The sequence below is a fragment of the Podarcis raffonei genome, chromosome 5 (assembly GCF_027172205.1).
Source record: "Podarcis raffonei isolate rPodRaf1 chromosome 5, rPodRaf1.pri, whole genome shotgun sequence".
Taxonomy (NCBI): domain Eukaryota; kingdom Metazoa; phylum Chordata; class Lepidosauria; order Squamata; family Lacertidae; genus Podarcis; species Podarcis raffonei.
In genome coordinates this window covers 98,350,411-98,368,329 of record NC_070606.1, presented here as the reverse complement: position 1 = coordinate 98,368,329, position 17,919 = coordinate 98,350,411, and the positions used below count along the sequence as shown (strand labels likewise).

At 48.2% G+C, this 17,919-nt stretch overlaps 1 protein-coding gene across 5 annotated transcripts in view; it reads right to left on the bottom strand.

The window, feature by feature from the left end:
* Window positions 1-2,639: 2,639 nt before the first annotated feature.
* RUBCN (rubicon autophagy regulator) overlaps window positions 2,640-17,919 on the bottom strand; it is a 44,584-nt gene continuing 29,304 nt past the window's right edge. For 3 of the 5 annotated variants that reach the window (XM_053387328.1, XM_053387330.1, XM_053387329.1), the window contains 12 exons: window positions 17,685-17,886; window positions 15,576-15,677; window positions 14,016-14,090; window positions 12,436-12,496; window positions 11,352-11,484; window positions 8,973-9,118; window positions 8,320-8,384; window positions 7,137-7,375; window positions 5,760-5,821; window positions 4,687-4,840; window positions 3,264-3,357; window positions 2,640-3,180 (listed from right to left, as the gene is read on the bottom strand). In XM_053387328.1, the coding sequence (XP_053243303.1) occupies window positions 3,011-3,180; window positions 3,264-3,357; window positions 4,687-4,840; window positions 5,760-5,821; window positions 7,137-7,375; window positions 8,320-8,384; window positions 8,973-9,118; window positions 11,352-11,484; window positions 12,436-12,496; window positions 14,016-14,090; window positions 15,576-15,677; window positions 17,685-17,886 (1,503 nt within the window). In that variant the 3' untranslated portion in view covers window positions 2,640-3,010. The remainder of the gene's footprint in view (window positions 3,181-3,263; window positions 3,358-4,686; window positions 4,841-5,759; window positions 5,822-7,136; window positions 7,376-8,319; window positions 8,385-8,972; window positions 9,119-11,351; window positions 11,485-12,435; window positions 12,497-14,015; window positions 14,091-15,575; window positions 15,678-17,684; window positions 17,887-17,919) is intronic. The other 2 variants (XM_053387331.1, XM_053387332.1) reach the window with 2 other exon arrangements.

The following is a 17,919-nucleotide window of genomic DNA, read 5'->3' as shown; positions in this document are numbered from 1 at the left end:
ATATAGCATTCTTTAAGTAAATCTTCACAGCATCACCGTGTCATTTTGCACGCATGTCAACTGTATGTCCTGCTTATCTTGGTCAGGGTTTTTCTAGTGTGTTATGTATAGCTAAAAAAATACAGTAGCTAAAATGACACTGCTATCCATCTTTAGAAAATGGGTCTTGCAGTCTAGGCCAGCACAAAAGGACATATGCTGCCTCCTACAGGAGATTCTGCTGTGTGCTAGCTGAGTGACCTGTGCCAAAAATGCCACCTCCTCCTTCCTCAAGACATCGTGCCATTTCTACCTACAGACCACACTGACCCTCACTAACATCCACAAACCAACTGTCCTTTCAGACTGGGCCACTTCAAACATCCAAGAATCAGCTGACTTTGAAAGTGGTCATATTGCAAGGAATACAATCTGCAGCTTCTAGGCAGCAACACTCCGAAGGACCACACCACACAATGTGCTCTGCTAGGAGGTTGTTACGGAACAGCACCATATACAGAATTGGGTACGTTGCCATACAGTAGCATCTGATAGGAGAAGGCTGCTCTCACAGCCATCAGAGGCCCTTCCATTTTATTCTCCCCCTGCACAGGAACTGCCACATAGAGGAGTCTGGGAGAAGTTTGCGAGCACAGTCAATAAGGGTGTGAAGTGCTTTCACCATAAGAGGAATACCAGCATCAGTGGGGGGATGAAGTCGCGTAAAATAATCCTGCCAATCACACGGCACATAACTCAAGTATATGCCATGAGGGCTGCAGGCAAGTAAGAGCAGAGATCAAATAAATGTATGGCTTACGAAGAGAAACGTCAGGCTTTGCAAAAGCAGAAGTATCAACTGGCCAGACCCTCACCCGTCCCCTACAGCACCTGCACATGAGGAGGTTCCTGGTGCCTCACAGAAGCCACCAGTTGCACACCTGTCAGGGCACCAAATTGCAAGGGCAACATGACACCTGGGACAAGGCTCCAGCAGAGTTAAAGCAGGGGTGGGGGGCGGAATACAGTTGGCAGGCCAGATCCCAAGTTTCTCCACCCCCGCAGGCCATTTTGACAAGACAACTCAATGTTGAAAGGGTTCTCTTAAGCGCTCTCAATTGTTTCTTCCTCTGCAGCCTGGCTTTATACCAAAGCCAGACTGCAAAGGGAAGATCCGTGCCAAAAGCAGGGATTGGCTGCACTGCAGAGTTCTGGATCCTGCAGGACTTGCTGCCAGTGCCGACCGCAAGCCCCACAGGCCAGAGATTCCCCGATGAAAAAGCCTGGAGATTAAGAGACGAGGTAGACTCTTAGAGATTAAGCAGGGCTGATGAACATCTCTCTGCCGAGGAACAAGGTACGGGAAGCAAAGGTGGGCAAGAAGGTGCTAGGAGAAAGCGTTGCAAAACAGGAGCAGGGAAGAGACTATAAAGACTAGTTGGTGTGGAAGAACCCTACTTGATTATAAAGCACAGCCACATTTCAAGTACCAAATTAAAGGAATCTGACAAAGAGGCTCACCTATTAATATGAGGAAAGAAAGTTTTGTTTGTGTCTGAATGAACTCAAGCCATATTCAGTGCAACAGGCCAGTTAACTCCCCTTCAGCCCCTAATTCTAGCAGAATGGCTGGTGGTTAACAAGAGAGCACCACCTCACCAGCATGCTAGAAGCCTGTCTTCTCCAGTTTAGAACCCCTTCCAGGACTGCAGCTCCCATTGAGCCTAAACATCAGGAGGATGAAGGCTGCTTTAAGCTCTGCTTCTAGGGACCCTGCCATGCTTCTGCAAGAATGAGGAAATGAACTGCAATCCTCAGCACCATTTTCTGCCCCTCATCCTACTACATAATTGCCCCTTTCCAGCCTCATGGTCTGCTTGATCATGAAACATGACCAGTAATAGGAAATCTCCTGTACCCTAAACAACAAAAGGCACCTAACAATTTACCATCAAAGCCGGGTAAGTACTAGAGGTTAGGTGACAGAAACACAGCAGAAATATCAGCAGGAGAAGCAAATGCATCGCTGCAAAAGTGTCAGAAATCTTCTCTGATCTAAGGAAGAGCCCAGAGGTTAACTCCCCCAATAAGAAAGCCCCAGGCTCTGCCCTATGTAGGCTTTAAACTGGAATCCCTGCCAAATCCAGCACCCTGGAAGGGTACAGTTAATTCTGCAAGCTGCCAGCCCACATTTCCCTTGCAAGGAAAAAGACTTTTTAGGCAAATTGGAAGAAACGGTGGTAGGGAAGGAAGCAGGTGCTAGGTCCTCTCTAATAGGGTGTTGGGGTGTGTGGACAGATTATTCTGAGAAGAGTTGTGGGAACCTTGGGTTTGCCAACTATCGCCCCACCCTCCTCCGCTTACCCCGCTAGGTACCAGCGGGTTTTCTACACCCCCCAGTATTTATTGTAGCTAGGCAGCTCCTGACAAAATAAAAGGGCAGGTTGAATGCCCCTTTCGGTTCTCTGGCTTCCTTCAGGCACAAAAAATTAGGGCCAGATAAATGACATTCAGCAGCAAAGTATACAGAGTTATAGGCAGTGGTTTTGGCAAAAGAAAAACATAAAAGCTGCCTCTTCTGGCACACAGCAGCCAATACAGCAAATAACAAATTTCCACGTGGGCCGTTTTCCCTTTAGGAGTGTTTTGGAACTCGGCCAGGAGCTCAGCCACATAAGCCCACCAGCATCACCCACCGGCTTCTCCCAAGTGGCATGGGGGGAGAGGTTCAGGCGCTCAAGGCAAAGCCAGCTGCTACTTTCTTTGTGGTGGCAGCGAAACTGGGCTCCGCAGTGCATCGAAGTTGGTGGCGGAAACAGCAAGCAAGTCTCTCTCTCCCTCGTCCTGTGGCTCAGACAGAAGGGAAGCACCAAAACCTCCCGAGGCAAGTGCAAAATAACCCTTTGAGGGACTCCCCCCCCAAAGGCTCCCATCACGTTGGCTTATTAGCTGTGGAAGAGTCAGTCGGAGTTCTCTGTCAGTTCAGTCCCTGGAGGCAGAGGCCACGCACCAAGCCGCAGTCTCTCATTTGTCACGTGGCTGCTCCTTCAACGGCCGCCTCCTCCTCCTGCTCCTCCTCATAGTCCGAGATGTCAGCCTCCATGCTCTGCTTGGCCAGCAGTTCCCTCCGCGCTTGCAGCCGCTCGCATTTGGGGCAGGGTCCTGAGCGGAAACACACCTTGTGGTAGCAGGCTCTGCATTCTGCAAGGGGAGAGGGAAATGAGCAACTAGCAAAATCAGCGTCTCCAACACCCAGCCGCAGGGGATGTGGCTCCCGTTCTCACCTTCGCACGTCCTGCACTTGTTCAGCTCAAAGGGGAAGAGGATGTCCTCCTCGTTCTGGCAGAACTCGCAGATGAAGCCCTTGGCCTGGCACAGCTGAGGGGGAGAAAAGGAAGAAGCGGAGGGGAGTGAAGGAGAACAGCCCAGCAGAAGCTGCAGCCCCACTTCTGAAGGGACAGAGAAGCCCTGGATCTGTAGCATGTCCACACACAGAAAGACACAAATGCCCTGCCAAGGAGTCCTTGCCTCACCCTCAAGCAACCTCCATGGGCATCTGTTTAGCGCTGGGCACGGTAGCTCCACAAAAGTGGCAAGTGATCTCTAACAAGGCTACCTGCCATCTCATTAACTACCATTGCCAAGGAATCACAAACTCCCTTGTGAAAATCTTGCCTGAGCCATTGAGGGCTTTAGGCAAGCAACTTTGGCCACCCAATCTGCAGCACAGAAATAATTCTGCCGCATCTTAACCAGCTGTTGTTGTGTGTGCCCTTATAAATGGGTTACAGGTCGTGAAGGTTGGATTACAGCAAGACTGTGTATGTGATTACATACTGTGTATCCAACAATGGCAGTGCACTAGGATTTGCTGTTGTTGCAATCAATCAATTAAATTATAATTTCAATTTACTACCCAGGGTCCAAGGCTGGTCACAACCATTTATAATTCAGTATTTACAACAGCTGAAACAAATTCCAGTCCCAGGAACTGGGTGGATCCTGAAAATACTTCCCATGTGTCAAGAGCTAGGATAAAGAGCAGCACCTTCAGAATGCCACAGAAACCATAGAACAAAGGTGCCCAACACACCTCTGCGGGGAGGGAATTCCAATGCCGTAGAGAATGACTTCTCCTGGGCCACCCCCACAAACTTCTGAGGGTGATGGAACTACGAAGAGGGTCACCTCTCCCCATCATAACACTGGCAGGAAGCATTTCTGCTTATGCAATGCAGGGCCCCCAATCTTCACCAGTTCTCCCATACCTATACTGTTCTGCAGGGTTCTGCAGGGTCCCCATGCCAACACTCCCATGGTTCTTGTGGGGGGTGAGGGGAGATGTGGGAGAAGCCAGAACAGGAACTGTGTTTCAAATGAGCTTCATCCCAGCTTCAATTTAGCAGTGCATGTGATTCTTTATTACAAGAGGTTTACCAAAGTTACCCTCTCCGTTGTGTGCAAGAGCGATTCTAAGCTCCTCCACCGATGTTCCCATAGAGATTGCAGCTCAAGCTGTCTCACTAGGAAGGGTTAAGATCAGCCTCCCTGGCACCCAGGCACACACCCAGAACACTGCCTGGGAAAATCCAGGTCTCCCTGCATGGCTTTTGTGCGAAACTTGACCCAGTGGAGAAACCAATACAATACAAATTGGGAGGATGGGGAGGGGCTGAAAGGGTGGGGGGAAGTAAAAAGGTTACCCACCATGCATTTCTCAACGTGCTGGGTACCTGCCTTGAGGAGCTCTGTCAAGCAAGGAACGAGCTCCCCCTTCTTGGTGGCACTCAGGTCATTCAAGGAATAGAGGTGGAGGTCCTCTGTCAAATGACCTGGCACGGCGTCAAAGGCATCCAGGAGCCTGCAGGACCAAGTCAGAAATCAGCACCATGACAAAGCAGCCTTGTTCTGTTCTGAATGCTCCCTGCCCTCACTTAGTGAATATTGCAGCCAGACCAGCTGATGCAAGTGAAGGCTGCTGGCAGAGCTCTTCAAAAGCTCAAGCCTACACATTTCCCACCTAACATCTCACTGCCCTACTGCTCCTTTCCCTTGCAATGGTTATTTTCCATTTGCAAGTTGTATTGCTTTTAATATTTTGTCAGGAGCTGCTCAGAGTGGCTGGGGCAACCCAGACGGGTGGCATATAAATAATAAAATTGCTGCTGCTGTTGTTACTAAGGTTCATTCCAACAACCCAGCAAGGTCTATGCATCTCTGATGCAGTGGGGGGGGGGGTTTACATTCGCATAGTTAGACCCTTGTGTGAATGTCACGCATGACAGTTTGGGCAGCTGAACACTTGCTGGGAATCTGCTGCCGCTCGCAGCTTTCCAACTGACAAATATAGACAGCTGTGCAATCTTCACACATGACAAGCAGACACTGGTACACAATGCACACCCCTATGCACAGAAGCAGAGGAAATGATCCCACAACCCCACCGACCAGGTGGAGTCGGGGGACAGTTGCAACAGACATCTTGTCTTGCTTAAGCCCAGGCCTAGAGGTTAGCAAGGAGCAGAAGAATGCGTCTTCTGCTCAACAAAGGGAGGGTGGAGGTGCCTGAAAGACTAAAAGTGAGGTACAGAAGTTCATATGCTGGTGGTGGCGGCCCAGGTTCCTTGTGGTTCAAGAGCATGTCCTATAGATGTTCTATAGGAGGAGATGCAGCTATTTGGGAGGAGTGCACTGGGAGGAGTCCACTACTGTTTCTGCACCCCTCCCCTTGTCCCTATTGCTGGGCTTCTGTCGTTTTGCCTGCATCCCACAGCACTTACGCTTTCGCTAGGCGGCAGGTCTTGAACATGTTCTTCATGTGGTACAGCTGGATTCTCAGCAGCTGGAAAAGACCAAGTGGAGGGGAAAACCTCAGGTTGGAAGGCTTCTTTCATTTTAGAAGTATTAGGTATGTGTGTCACAGCAAGGAGTTGAACAGAAACCCAGACCCAGGACTTGGCCCTGCCTCAAAAGGGACTTTGGAGTTTCCCCAACCCAGTGGGATGCATGGTTAAAGAGGAAGGGGGAAATGAAAAGGGGAAATTAAAAAACAACAACCAGGTGCAAGAGCTAGAAGAAATAACAATCGAACTGCCTCAGGCAGGTTTGGGTATGCTTTGTTGCTTTACAAACGCCAGTCTGTGTAAGTGGCATGCAAATTCGCTGCATCTGACAGTTTTGGCTTAGGTTACTCATTTCTGTAGTTCTGGGGTGGAGCAGAGTATTCTGCAGGGCGCTGTAGCTCCATGCCCCAGAAATCCTGTCCTTTCTGTTGCTCTGAGATTTCACCAGGCTTCAACCACACACTTTCAAGGTGATCTGCACAGCCTTAAGGGTTGGAAACTTTATATAAATACAAAAAAGCGCTGAGATTCTGAGGATGCTGAATGCTGTGGTCAGTAACAGTTGCTGCACACACATGATTCTAGGGGTGGGAAAAGCTACTATAAAAAAGCAATTTACATCAATGGAAGGTTTTGAGCAGATGTTTAAAGAAAGAAAATGAAAACGAAGGGGCTCTGCAAATGTGCTTGGGGTAGGATTTCTATGCATAAGGTTGAAGTGAGTGGCAGAGGCGCAGGCTTGGCTCAAAAAAATGGAAAATATGGACCTGGAGGTTTGCACGCTTGGCTCAGATTCAAACAGTAATTTTCTCTCTCTCAAAAAAGGTGTGTGTGTGTGTGCAAATTGGCCCCTGCATGTAGAACAATATTTCCAGGGTGGTGGGGAGCGGGACGTACCCTAAGAGCATGTATCTGCTCCTCTCCCACACATATTGGAACTCAGGGAACTGTGGGATATGTAACAGAATTCTTTCCCACTGCACACAGGCACAGAAAGCAAAAAGATGCTTATGCAATAATGGCAAATACAATTCAACGTATGCATATTAAATTATTTAGAAGAACTATGTTTCTTTCTTAGGTGCAGGCAAGGAACTTTGCAGGTCCTCATTTGAAACATAAGGTATAAAGTCCCTCCAGGTTACAGAATGTTGTTCTACTTGTTCTTTGTTACAGAATCCCCAAGCTTTCTCACAAATCTACAGTTCCCGAGACAGCTTTGGCAGAAGCCCTGACACTTAAAAGCAGGTATAAAAGCTACACTTGCAGGGTAGGGATGGCCTCACGGGGCACCTCACACTCAGTCTGCCTTACCCTGACTTGGTTGAGCGGCTTGACCTTGCGGTAGAGGGCAGTGTTGATGTCCTGCACATTGAAGAGGGGGTCGCTCCAGATCTTGCTTAGCAGGTCCTTGGAGAAATTGCTGATGCAATATTTGCTGAAGTCCCACTTGCGCAGGATGCGGCTGGGGATGAGCATCTGAGCGTTTTCATGGCAACACTGGCAGAAGTATTTACCCAGGTACTCACAGTAGCGCATGCGCTTGATGTAGTCTGAAGGGATGGGGGTTGGGGAGGGAGAGGGAGACAGAAAGAGAGAGACAGATAATGAATGAATGAATGAATGAATGAATGAATGAATGTGTTCAGACTCCTCCTGGGGAACCGGGGGTGAGCCTATCCACAAGTCATCCCGAGAACAAAAGGAAGGTATCCTGCCCAAGGTGCCAGTTTCAACACCCCCAGTGTCGTGCATGTGTACATAAATATATGGAATGTGAATTTTGTCCCTACCAGTTCATGGTTTGAACCACATCAGTTAGTTGGTTGGTTATATTCTGCTTTTCTGTTCAGAACAAAGTGGCCAACAGTAATTAATACACAAACAACCCAGTCAAATCAGATTAATACCACCCACCACCTTCTAAGACAAAATCTTTGAAGGTTCAGGCAGTGTTGAAGAAACTGCACTAGTTGCCAAACAGCTACTGGGCTATGTCCAATGACTTCTTATTATGTGAAAGACTGCCTCCCCCTGCATTCAGTTAGAAGATCAATTCAGGCCATCTGGGAAAATTCTACACATGCCATTGCACCCTGCAGAATATCCGAGGGTGCTGACCTGAAAATAAGCATTTTTTGCTATTGTCCCTTATTTTGGAATGCCCTTCCCTCTGTCATATGTGAAACAGCAGTTACCAGTTGCTTCAGATGTCTTGTGAAGATGTACCTTTCACCTGGGCTTTCCACAACCTGCAAGTTCAGACCCTGCATGAAATGCTTTGAATCCTACAATTCCTGTTTTATATGCCCCCATATAGTTGTTTTATTGGTTTTACACTGTATTTTTAATTTTAAAAATAGGGTCTTTGAAAATCTTGTATGATGCTTAAGAGATTTCTAAAACATTAAACTGTCTATAAACAAAGTTTTAAAAACAAAGTAACATAAAATAACATAAACAGGGCCTCAAGAACTCTGCCAAATCCATCACTCACCAGGGTCTGTCCTGATGCCACATCCGGCACAGCGATAGTTCTGCTTGGCCACTGCCACCTTTCTCCTGCAGACACACAAAACATGTGCTATGTATGTGTGCAGACAGAGGATAGATAGATCTGAACCTCCTACCTTGGGGGCAGGGAGTGGGCTGCTAAGGAACATGCAGCATTTGAATATGCAAAAAAAAAAAATCCTCTACATGGGCATGCAATGTTATTGTAAAGGACAGAAGACACTTGTCCGTTTCCAAGCCTGTTCTTAAACCACAAGGAGCACTAGATTTCTGAGAAAAGGCCGGTGCTTGCAGAATGTCACCACCCACCAGACATGAGCTAGGGAAGAGGCCATGGAGAGGACACTCTCACCAGTCGCTGTACTTTGGCTGGTCATCAAGCAAATCATGAGACAGCCACTCCCAGCCACTTTCTCATCCTCTGGTTGATGGTGCAACAGTCTGACTCAGCATAAGGCAGCTTCCTTTGTGAGTAAGGGTTCCATTCTTAAAGATACCTTCTAAGTTTTTGTGAAGAGGGGAAAAATCCACTTGCTGCTGTTGGCAGATTCTAGCAAGGGCATGAATGGGCATATTTGGAAAGAGGAAGGGAAAGACAGAGGACACTGCAGGCTTGAAAACCACCTGTCTCCTTACGTTGGTGCTGGGTGGATATTGAAGATTATCTGTGGTCGGGGAGGCGCCCACTCCAAGTTCCCTCGGACCCGGATACGGAGTTTATAGATGTCCGCGTGTTCCCCATCGTCGGGAGAGATGGGCACAGAATCAGGAATTGGCAAGAGCTGCAGGAGGAGAACAAGACGCACAATGCAAACATGCACCTGGGTCTGGGCACAGAGCTTCCATGGTTAGCCAACAAGCAAGTAGGCAAGATCTGATTACTGCAGAATCTTCTGGAAATAATTTAAGCACTAAGTCAATGCTGCTATAGCAATCCCGTGGCTATTCCACAATCCAGTGATAAACTGCTACGTGTAACTGCGTCCTCCATGTTATTTCTGTTGGACAGGTGCAGAATCTCACGTCACGGTCCCCTCCCTGCCCACCACCCTCGCTTTTCATATTTCACGTGTACGTGAAACTTTGTAATCCCAGAGTGCACACAACCTTAACAAGAGGGCACTTTGGAATTCCTGACTGCTGAAAGAAGAACTTCCTTTTGCCATTACCCAAGAGGAAGTCGACAATCAGTGATCCCTTGTGAATAGAGCCCAGTGTCAAACTGAGAATGTGAAGTGGGGAGTGGGTGGAAAGCAACAACAGCCCCAAAACTACGGCAAACGGAACAAAGCAGCATCTTGCAGAGCACCTTCGGAGCAGAACCGCAGGTCACCACTGAAGCGCCTTTGTAAAGCCAACACAGAACTGAACTGCAAGGCGACCAAGGAGTGGGAGAACAGCCACAGTTGGGGCTTGTTAGTCACTTCCAGCCGCGCTGAAATGCTTCACTGTCTCCAGCACAGAGTATCAGCGTTGGGTGGGCCCTTACACCCCACTGAAGTATATAAACAGGGCCATTATGCTTGCTGGAATTCCTCCCGGTGTGACTTGCATGACTGCTGCCTCCCTAAAAGGCCTCACGCTCTCACATACGAGCAAAGCCTGTGGTTTGAAATAGACAAAATTAGAAGAACACACAGAACTTGTTTAAGGAGCGATGCAGAGCTCCGACGTTCCACACCCTGACCACACACTCCTGCACAGCCTTGGTTTAGATTCTGGGATTTCAACCAGCACAGCCCATGTCTACTCAAGTTCCTTATGGCAGCTTTAAGGGCTAGAGGCTTTTTGCTTTTAAAACATACCAAAATTCTCAGGGTGCTGAATTCTACATCAAAATGCCCTGCTGTGCCCCAGTGCTATAGGACTGTAAGCATACCTAAGACACCTTTCTTCCTCCGGCCATTGGCTTCCCGCAAATCAAGAAGCTGTCAAATGTCAGCAAAAACACAGCTGGGGTGGAGGCCGAGACATGCAGCCTGGACTCACACGTTTAGGTGGCTACTGATTGGTGCAAGTCACACTGAGCTGGCTTGTATTTGCAGTCTTTTGGCTTCAGGTGTGGCCAGCCCTGGCTATAAACCTGATTTTCTACTGAGCAGCCACAACAAACCACTCTAAACCAAGGCCTTCCATGCAGAGCGCAGCCACAACACTCACACACCCTGGGCCCCTTCAGATGGGCCATTCATAAAGGCTGTTAGAGCACGCAGTAAACACGACACTCCCTGGGCACACCTCCCATTTGGGACATACCAGCAGCAACTTTTTGCAAAGCTGTCTTTTCTTATACCACTTGGGCCGCTTAAGAAGCCTTTTAAGAGATAGTCTTGGACCCTGAAAACCAACAGCAAATGATCTATCAAGGTGGCTCCCTGAACAAGTCTTCCCTGCTCCTGGGAAGAGAAGCAGGAACAGAGGTGGGCCTGGTGAAAGCTTTTGGAGGCACTTCAGATTGCCACGCTCCTCCTATTGAAACATCCGATCTTTTGCTCCTTATCTCTGCATTCGGTGCAGAGCAACCTGTCCCAAAACCACAGCTAAATTTCACAGACCACATAGCTCACTTTTATCAGCCACAGCCCTGGTCAGTGGTCAATGCACATGATAGAAAGGGCAAAACACCAATTCCCAGTCTCCTTCATCCAGAAGTTTCGGATTACAACTCCCATCAGTCCCTTGGCCACGTTGGTTCCTGCTCCCCACCAATCCCAGTGTCAGTAGTATCTCCCACTGTGTTGTGCAAACATAGGTCTTGTTGCCCTTGCCACCTGAGCCGCTGGATGGGCTGGCCACATCACCTGGCCTACCTGAAGTACTGGGACTGCTGCCCTTTGCCCTTTTAATCTAGAGTGGTTACGACCATGCTTAAAAGCCACCACATCCAGCGCGTTAAGTGTTTGCTGCCCCCCGCCGTAAAGTGGCTAAGTTTAAACCACCACTAGAGGGGAAAGGGGGGTGCAGAGCACAAAATGACTGTGCTCTTCTGGCAGGTGCTGAACTCAGGAACCCTACCTTCTGCGGGGCATCTTGCTCTGGCACAAGCCATTCCAGTTCGGAGGCTGCGGGGAGCTGCATCCCTTCAAACTGCTTCAGCAGGCCCATGGCCACAGCCTCCGCCGAGTTGGAGTTGAGGAAAGAGTGGAAGCTGTTGGACAAAGCAGCGGAGATTAGCACAGGTACAAAGCAGCAGGAAAGGAGGTCTCTCCTGTAAATCCCCTTCACTTTCCTCTTGAAACCCCACATGTCCCACAAAGCCTTGGGCTTAATTCCTCACTCTTCGTCTCTTACTGCAGGGACAGGGAACCCGTGGCCCTCCAGAGGTTGCTCGACTCCCCACTCCCTTCAGCCCCAGTCAGCATGGCCAACTGGCCCAGGAGCAGTGGGGATTGAAATCCAACAACATCTGCAGAGTGAACATCTGGCTCCCCCTGTTTCTGCCTCACTTAAAGTGTCCTAAGAACACTTTACTGCACTTTCTCACATCTAGCCCTCATTTGTTATTTCTGCCCCTGTCCCAACCAAAATATAGACACAGCCAGTTGGAGGAGCTAAAACAGAGGCTCCTATCAGTCGTGTCTCTGCCTGTGGAAGCAGCCTCTTGGTTAGTCTCCACTGAAGACCCAAGCTGACACCTTTGACACATCTCTTGGCATAGAAGCAATAAACCAGCATCTCCGGCTCCAAACTAGTTCCTTTTATCTACTTGAAACCTGCCCCTGGACGCAATATACTGCCACCATCCACGAGACTCAGCCTAGCCAGAACCTCAGCAACCTGCAATCTGGTCCTCACCCATTCCTTCACACTGGGAAGCCAACCCAGATGCAGAGCTTTAAATCCTTGTCATCTTTTGGCCCCGATACTACCAGAAATGGCTCCCGAATGGCACTGATTCTACTTACATTTTGGCCCCCAACACCCTTCAGATATATTACTGAGAGAAGAAGCCTGTTTAGAGCTTTCTTAAATTTGTCCCCCAATTGCCCCTTCTTCAGCCTTTCAGACTAAATCTTCCCAGTGTTTCACCCCAAATGAAATGGAGCAGGGGGAGGAATGAGCCATCATGGTGTTCTTACGCTACATCAGAGATACATACGTGGAGCCTGAGGAGTGGAAGGACTTCTTGCTGGGAGCTGCACTCCTCTTGATGTCTGCATCTAAATCACAGCACAAATGAAGTGGGGGAAGGTTAGACGTGGCAAAGGCCATGCTGAACAGATTCTGGATGGGTTAACACATAGCGCCATTTTACAACAAGGAACTGATCTACAGCAGAGATGGGCAAATTCGCCTATGGGCCGAGGTCTTCTCACAATGGACCACTTCAAAGTCTGCCCACTTTCTGCACCATCCACAGAGAGCGCCTCAAGAAGGGTGTCAGAGCCTGCGTTCGAGGTTTCTAAGACTAAACTAAACACAAGCCACATCTGGCATCTAACCCAATTTTATCTGATCCTCTCCACCCCAATTTGTGCCTGGTTGGAAACATGAGGCATCGATTCGTAGCTGCTTGCATCCTTCCCATGAGGAAGAGAGACGGCTACAGAGACCTCCAAGGTGGCCTCAGTTCCTGAGCATGTTGGCACATACCAGGAGGGAAGAGATGCTTTGTTCACACAAAACTCCCAAGGCATGGCTTGATAGGTGGTTCTCCCATCAGAAAATGAGTAGGTTGTTCCCCAGTTTAAGCCACATATTCCCTCACCTAACATCATCTACCACAGAATTCTGTGGGCGACTCTTATAACAAATGGCTTTAAAAAGCAGCTACACTCTATATAACTAAATGGCAGATTAGTTGCCCAGTGGCTATTGAAGCCATTTCAGAGAGGAGGAGTTACAGACTGCTAGATATTGTGGGTTATTTATCTATGATGTGGAAGATCACATCAGGCCCTGCTTGTAAACTTCCACAGGGCACCTAGTTGTCCACCATTGGCAGAAAGGCCATCAATCTGACCTGGTCTGCCAATTCTTAAAAGGTCCCCAAAAGTTTTGCTAGCCACAGTTGCTCACACTGGCCTAATCCTTCTATCAACACCAGCAAGCAGCTAAGAGAGCGAGAACCATAGGAAGTCTACCGTGGGGTAAGGTGGAAAGCTTATAAGCCATGCAGGGAAGTAGCTGCTAGCTGTTTAGCTTACCCGAAGAAACACACACACAGGGAAATTAGTTACGAGGTGTTAGTAGAGAGACTTACTCAAGCGTGTGTGAGTGTGTGTGTGTGAGTGTGAGAGAGAGAGAGAGAACAAACTGGTCACTATGCCAGCCAAAATATGACAGTTTGCATTTGATATCCCTGCTTTTGTAGCCTTCAGTGGACTGCAAAAGAAAGGGCTCAGGACGTCCCAGATAGATTGTAACAGAAATGTCCCTCCCACAGTGGGGCCATGTATGTTGTACAACTGATAGATTTTTGCTGCTTTGTCAAAACCGCCTGGTTTAGACCAGACTTTGGCCCATACGGTTTTTGCTTTGTTTCGCTCTCACCTCTGTTTATATTCCAAAAGGTGGAAATATACATTGACTATAGAAGGGAGGGAGGGAGGGAATTCTATAACATGCAAACACTACAGGTAAGCACCTAAGGCATGACATGCAATACACCCCAAGGGCGACCTAACTAGTTGTGCCCACGTGACACAGACAGACCAACACGCAGAGCGAGGTTACTACCTGAAAATAAGGAAGCCATTGAGACAGACAGGCCATTCTTGGATATTTGAGTCAGGTTAGATCCATCGTTACCATCTGCATGATACGGTGATGACAAAATATTGCATGTCAGCAGAAGAAGGGGCGGGGAAGAGAGGGTGTAAGCACAACCAGAGCAAGGATAGGAGAGACTCCCAATAGCACAGGGCCCTTCAAACCAGACCAGTGGCTTTCAAATTTTCTACCCTGAGGGAATTCTTTCCATGTCAAATTTGTCTGCCAAGTAACCCTTGCACATCACAAATTATTCTGGAGCATAGCTGTGTGTGCGCACACACACATAGGGTACTGGCCAGGCCCCCACTGTAATCCAAAATGCACCAGATAATGCAATTGACACCCCCTCCTTGCTGGTGCAAGCTGACTTCATTGGGGAGCCTCTAAGAGGCTTCTGGGGAGTCCCAGAATTCCACAGGATAGAGTTTGAAAATCTCTGAATTATGGGGTTCAGAAGATCCCACCAACTCTGAGCTCTTGATCCTTTCCCCTCCTCCCTCACCCCAACACACAGTATTCCAAGCACAGCCAGGCCACCCGCACAACTGCTCCTCTGGGTCTTGGCTGCTTAGCTATTCCTTGCTTCAAAGTGAGTTTCCAAGTTTCAAACCAGCAGTGTTTCGTGGCCGATGCCAAAAAAAGGTAGAATATTTACTTTTGTTTCTCCGATCTCTCTTAAAAAGTTTGACAGGGAACAAACTTGACTAGGAAGCTTCCACAGGGGTTAGGGAGCATCACCCAGGCTACTTTTGTAAGGCTGTTTGCTGGGCTGGTTTCTCTGCCATGCTCTTCTTTGGCAGGAGCAGGGTAATCATGTACAGGCAGAATAAGGATTGCCTCACTTCCCTAATGGCCAAACTCCACACACACTGTGGTCTCCAGCCCTGGTAATATGTGCACTGGGACTGATCCTGCACTCTGCACAACTAGCTTTGGCTGTTCCAAGTGCAAGTACCTCCTCTACACTTCCCATTTTTAAAATTCAGAACTGATCTTTCCTTTCAAAAGCCGGCCCGATTCTGCCATGTGAACAGGCCTTTGGAGAAGATTCAATCAGTAAGTTTCATGTTGGAATAAGCAAGCATGGGCAAGCCTCCTCCCATTGTAACAGCAGCCTTCAAATTTGCATTTTCACTGGAGGGACCGATCAGCAAGGACACTTTCAAGCCAACAGACTAGCAAATGAGGATCACAATTATCCTCCCAAGGCCCATTGTCTGTGCTTTTCCATTCCTGTTGGGCCCACTGTTCTGATACTAGAGAACTGTGTCACTCTCATTTTAAGAGCTGGACAATGCAGGCAAAGATTATTGTCTTCAGAGTCGCACACAGAGAAGGTCCCAGGTTCGGTCCCTGAAATCTGCAGTTAAAAAGGATCGCGGACTTGTGCCTGGAAGCATTTTTGCCAAGGACCTTGGAGAGCTACTGTCAACCTGGGCAAACAATCTTGGGTCAGATGAACCAACTGTCCCAGTATAAGGGAGCTTCGTATGCATGAGGCTCATTATACCAATTACCACTTACCTCTAATCTCATACTCGTCAACCTCTTCTGCTGAACCTGAGTCAGACAAGTGTGTCGAGTCCCGGGAGCTGAAGTGGGATCCACTGTCTGTTGCCACAAGACCTGGGAGAACAGTGGCAGAAAAAGAAAGACCGCAGTGCACGTCAGAATCTGTCTGGTTCAGCCTTGGCCAGCCTGGCACCCTCCATGCTTTGGACTACAGTTCCCATCACCCCTGGCCAGAACATTAATTCAAGCTGGCAATTGTAAGCACAGTAAGAAGCAGCACATGACTTCACTTATTTCCTTCTCCATCCCTTTCGCCTCTTGTACCATGTCTATTAGTTCCTGCGGGCAAGGACTGCCTTCTTTTAAAATCTGTGCACAATGCTCAGTAAAGGTTTAGGTGTTTTAAAAAGGAATCATAGAAGTTGCAGGAGAAAGTTCTCTCTCTTCACTCAAGTCACCTCATTGATGAGTTTTGCATGATCAAAAGTTTAGCCCAGTGCTGAAACAAGGGGAAAGGAAGTTCCTGTGGATAACTAGGGGCTCTCAAATAATTCACAGAACCTCTTATGCTGAGACTAAATACAGATAAACCAGAAGAACAAAAACTTAGGGCCATCTTTTTAATAAATACCTGCATGTTAATGAAGTATGCAAATGATTAGACACTTGCCCATTTCACAACTGGTACACATCCTAATAATCAGGCAGCCCTCAAGACAATAAGCCAAACTAAATACACACACACCCTTAGACAACCACATAAGCTCTATTGGTTTGGATCCTGTATACCTCGGTCCTGTATACCTGAAGGAGCGTCTCCACCCCCATTGTTCAGCCTGGACACTGAGATCCAGCACCGAGGGCCTTCTGGCGGTTCCCTCATTGCGAGAAGTGAGGTTACAGGGAACCAGACAGAGGGCCTTCTCGGTAGTGGCGCCCGCCCTGTGGAACTCGCTCCCTTCAGATGTGAAGGAAATAAGCAGCTATCTTCTCTTTAAAAGACATCTGAAGGCATCAGGGAAGTTTTTAACATTTAATGCTGTATTGTTTTTAACACTCGATTAGAAGCCGCCCAGAGTGGCTGCGGAAACTCAGCCAGATGGGCGAGGTATAAATAATAAATTATTATTATTATCCAAAACAGCTCCATCTTGGGGTAATCCAGGATACACATGTGGTAAGAATTCACTTCTACACCACTTTGTTTGTTACCCAAGTGCGAAACCACCTTTTAAATGAACCACAGAACTAAGGAAACTATTTTCAAGTCCAGCATCCAGGAGGGACCCAACGTTTATTTCTATTGCAACAGGACAGAGCTCAACTTAAGTGCCAGCTGAGAAGAGTGTAGGGTTAAACCTGCAGAGTATGAGATCAGCATGGCCCATGTATAGGTCTTCTTGCCTGCTTGAATTGACCAGTCCCTTCTGAGTAAGTCCCAGAGAAAAAAGTTTATCTTTCTGCCTGAAATGCACATAAAGCCTTTTCCATCTTATCAGAGTGCCTCCTTTCGTCCTCATTCACGAGAATCTGTTACCACGAGCCTCCCTGCTGACTTCTTTAAAAAGGAGATGAAGGAAGCAAGGATGCCCTGAGTGGGGGAGAGTTAGATTTCTAGCAGACCACTTCCTCCTCCAGACTCCTATGACAAAACTAAAAGGCAAGGCTAAACCCTCTAGGTGTTTTGTGATTCTCAGATGCTGCACACACAAACAAAGCTGTAATCTGCACTACACTAGGGTGGAATTTGGTATGGAACATAGACATTAGTCGCACGCCCCCCCTCGCCCCAGGAGTCTCATTTCTATCTCTTTTTCGTTGCCAGCTTCTACCAAGGATAGATCCTGAAAAACAACACCCGGATTGAACCACACTTCCAGGGGTCAGGAAGGAAAGCTTCAGTGCAACTCATTCATGCTCTGACATGATAAGAAGCAGAAGGCCATCCATTAATCTTGCTGAATTGGCACAAGAATAAAGGTTTCTTTGGCAAGAGGATATCAAGCTGTGGCACTATCCGGGATCTGCACCCTCGGAAATAGCCTCAGGGATCCACAGTCACTTAAATCCCCAAAGAAGCCTTCAACACAGCAAAAGGAAGAGCTGGAAGGAAGCACCCACTGTCTGAGCTGATCTCCGGGTACGCTGGGTGCAGGTGCCGCGTCCTGATCTGTTGTCGGCGGATGCGGATTTTCTGTTTGAGCTCCTGGATCTCCTTGTCGCTGTCCTCCTCCTCCTCTTCCAGCTGCCTGTTCGTCATGTTGCACTTCATCAGCTCAATGGCAGCAATGAGCGACTCGCAGATGCTGAAGTGAGCATTTTCCTGGGGTGAAGGGAAGAGGAGAAGCAGCAGCGT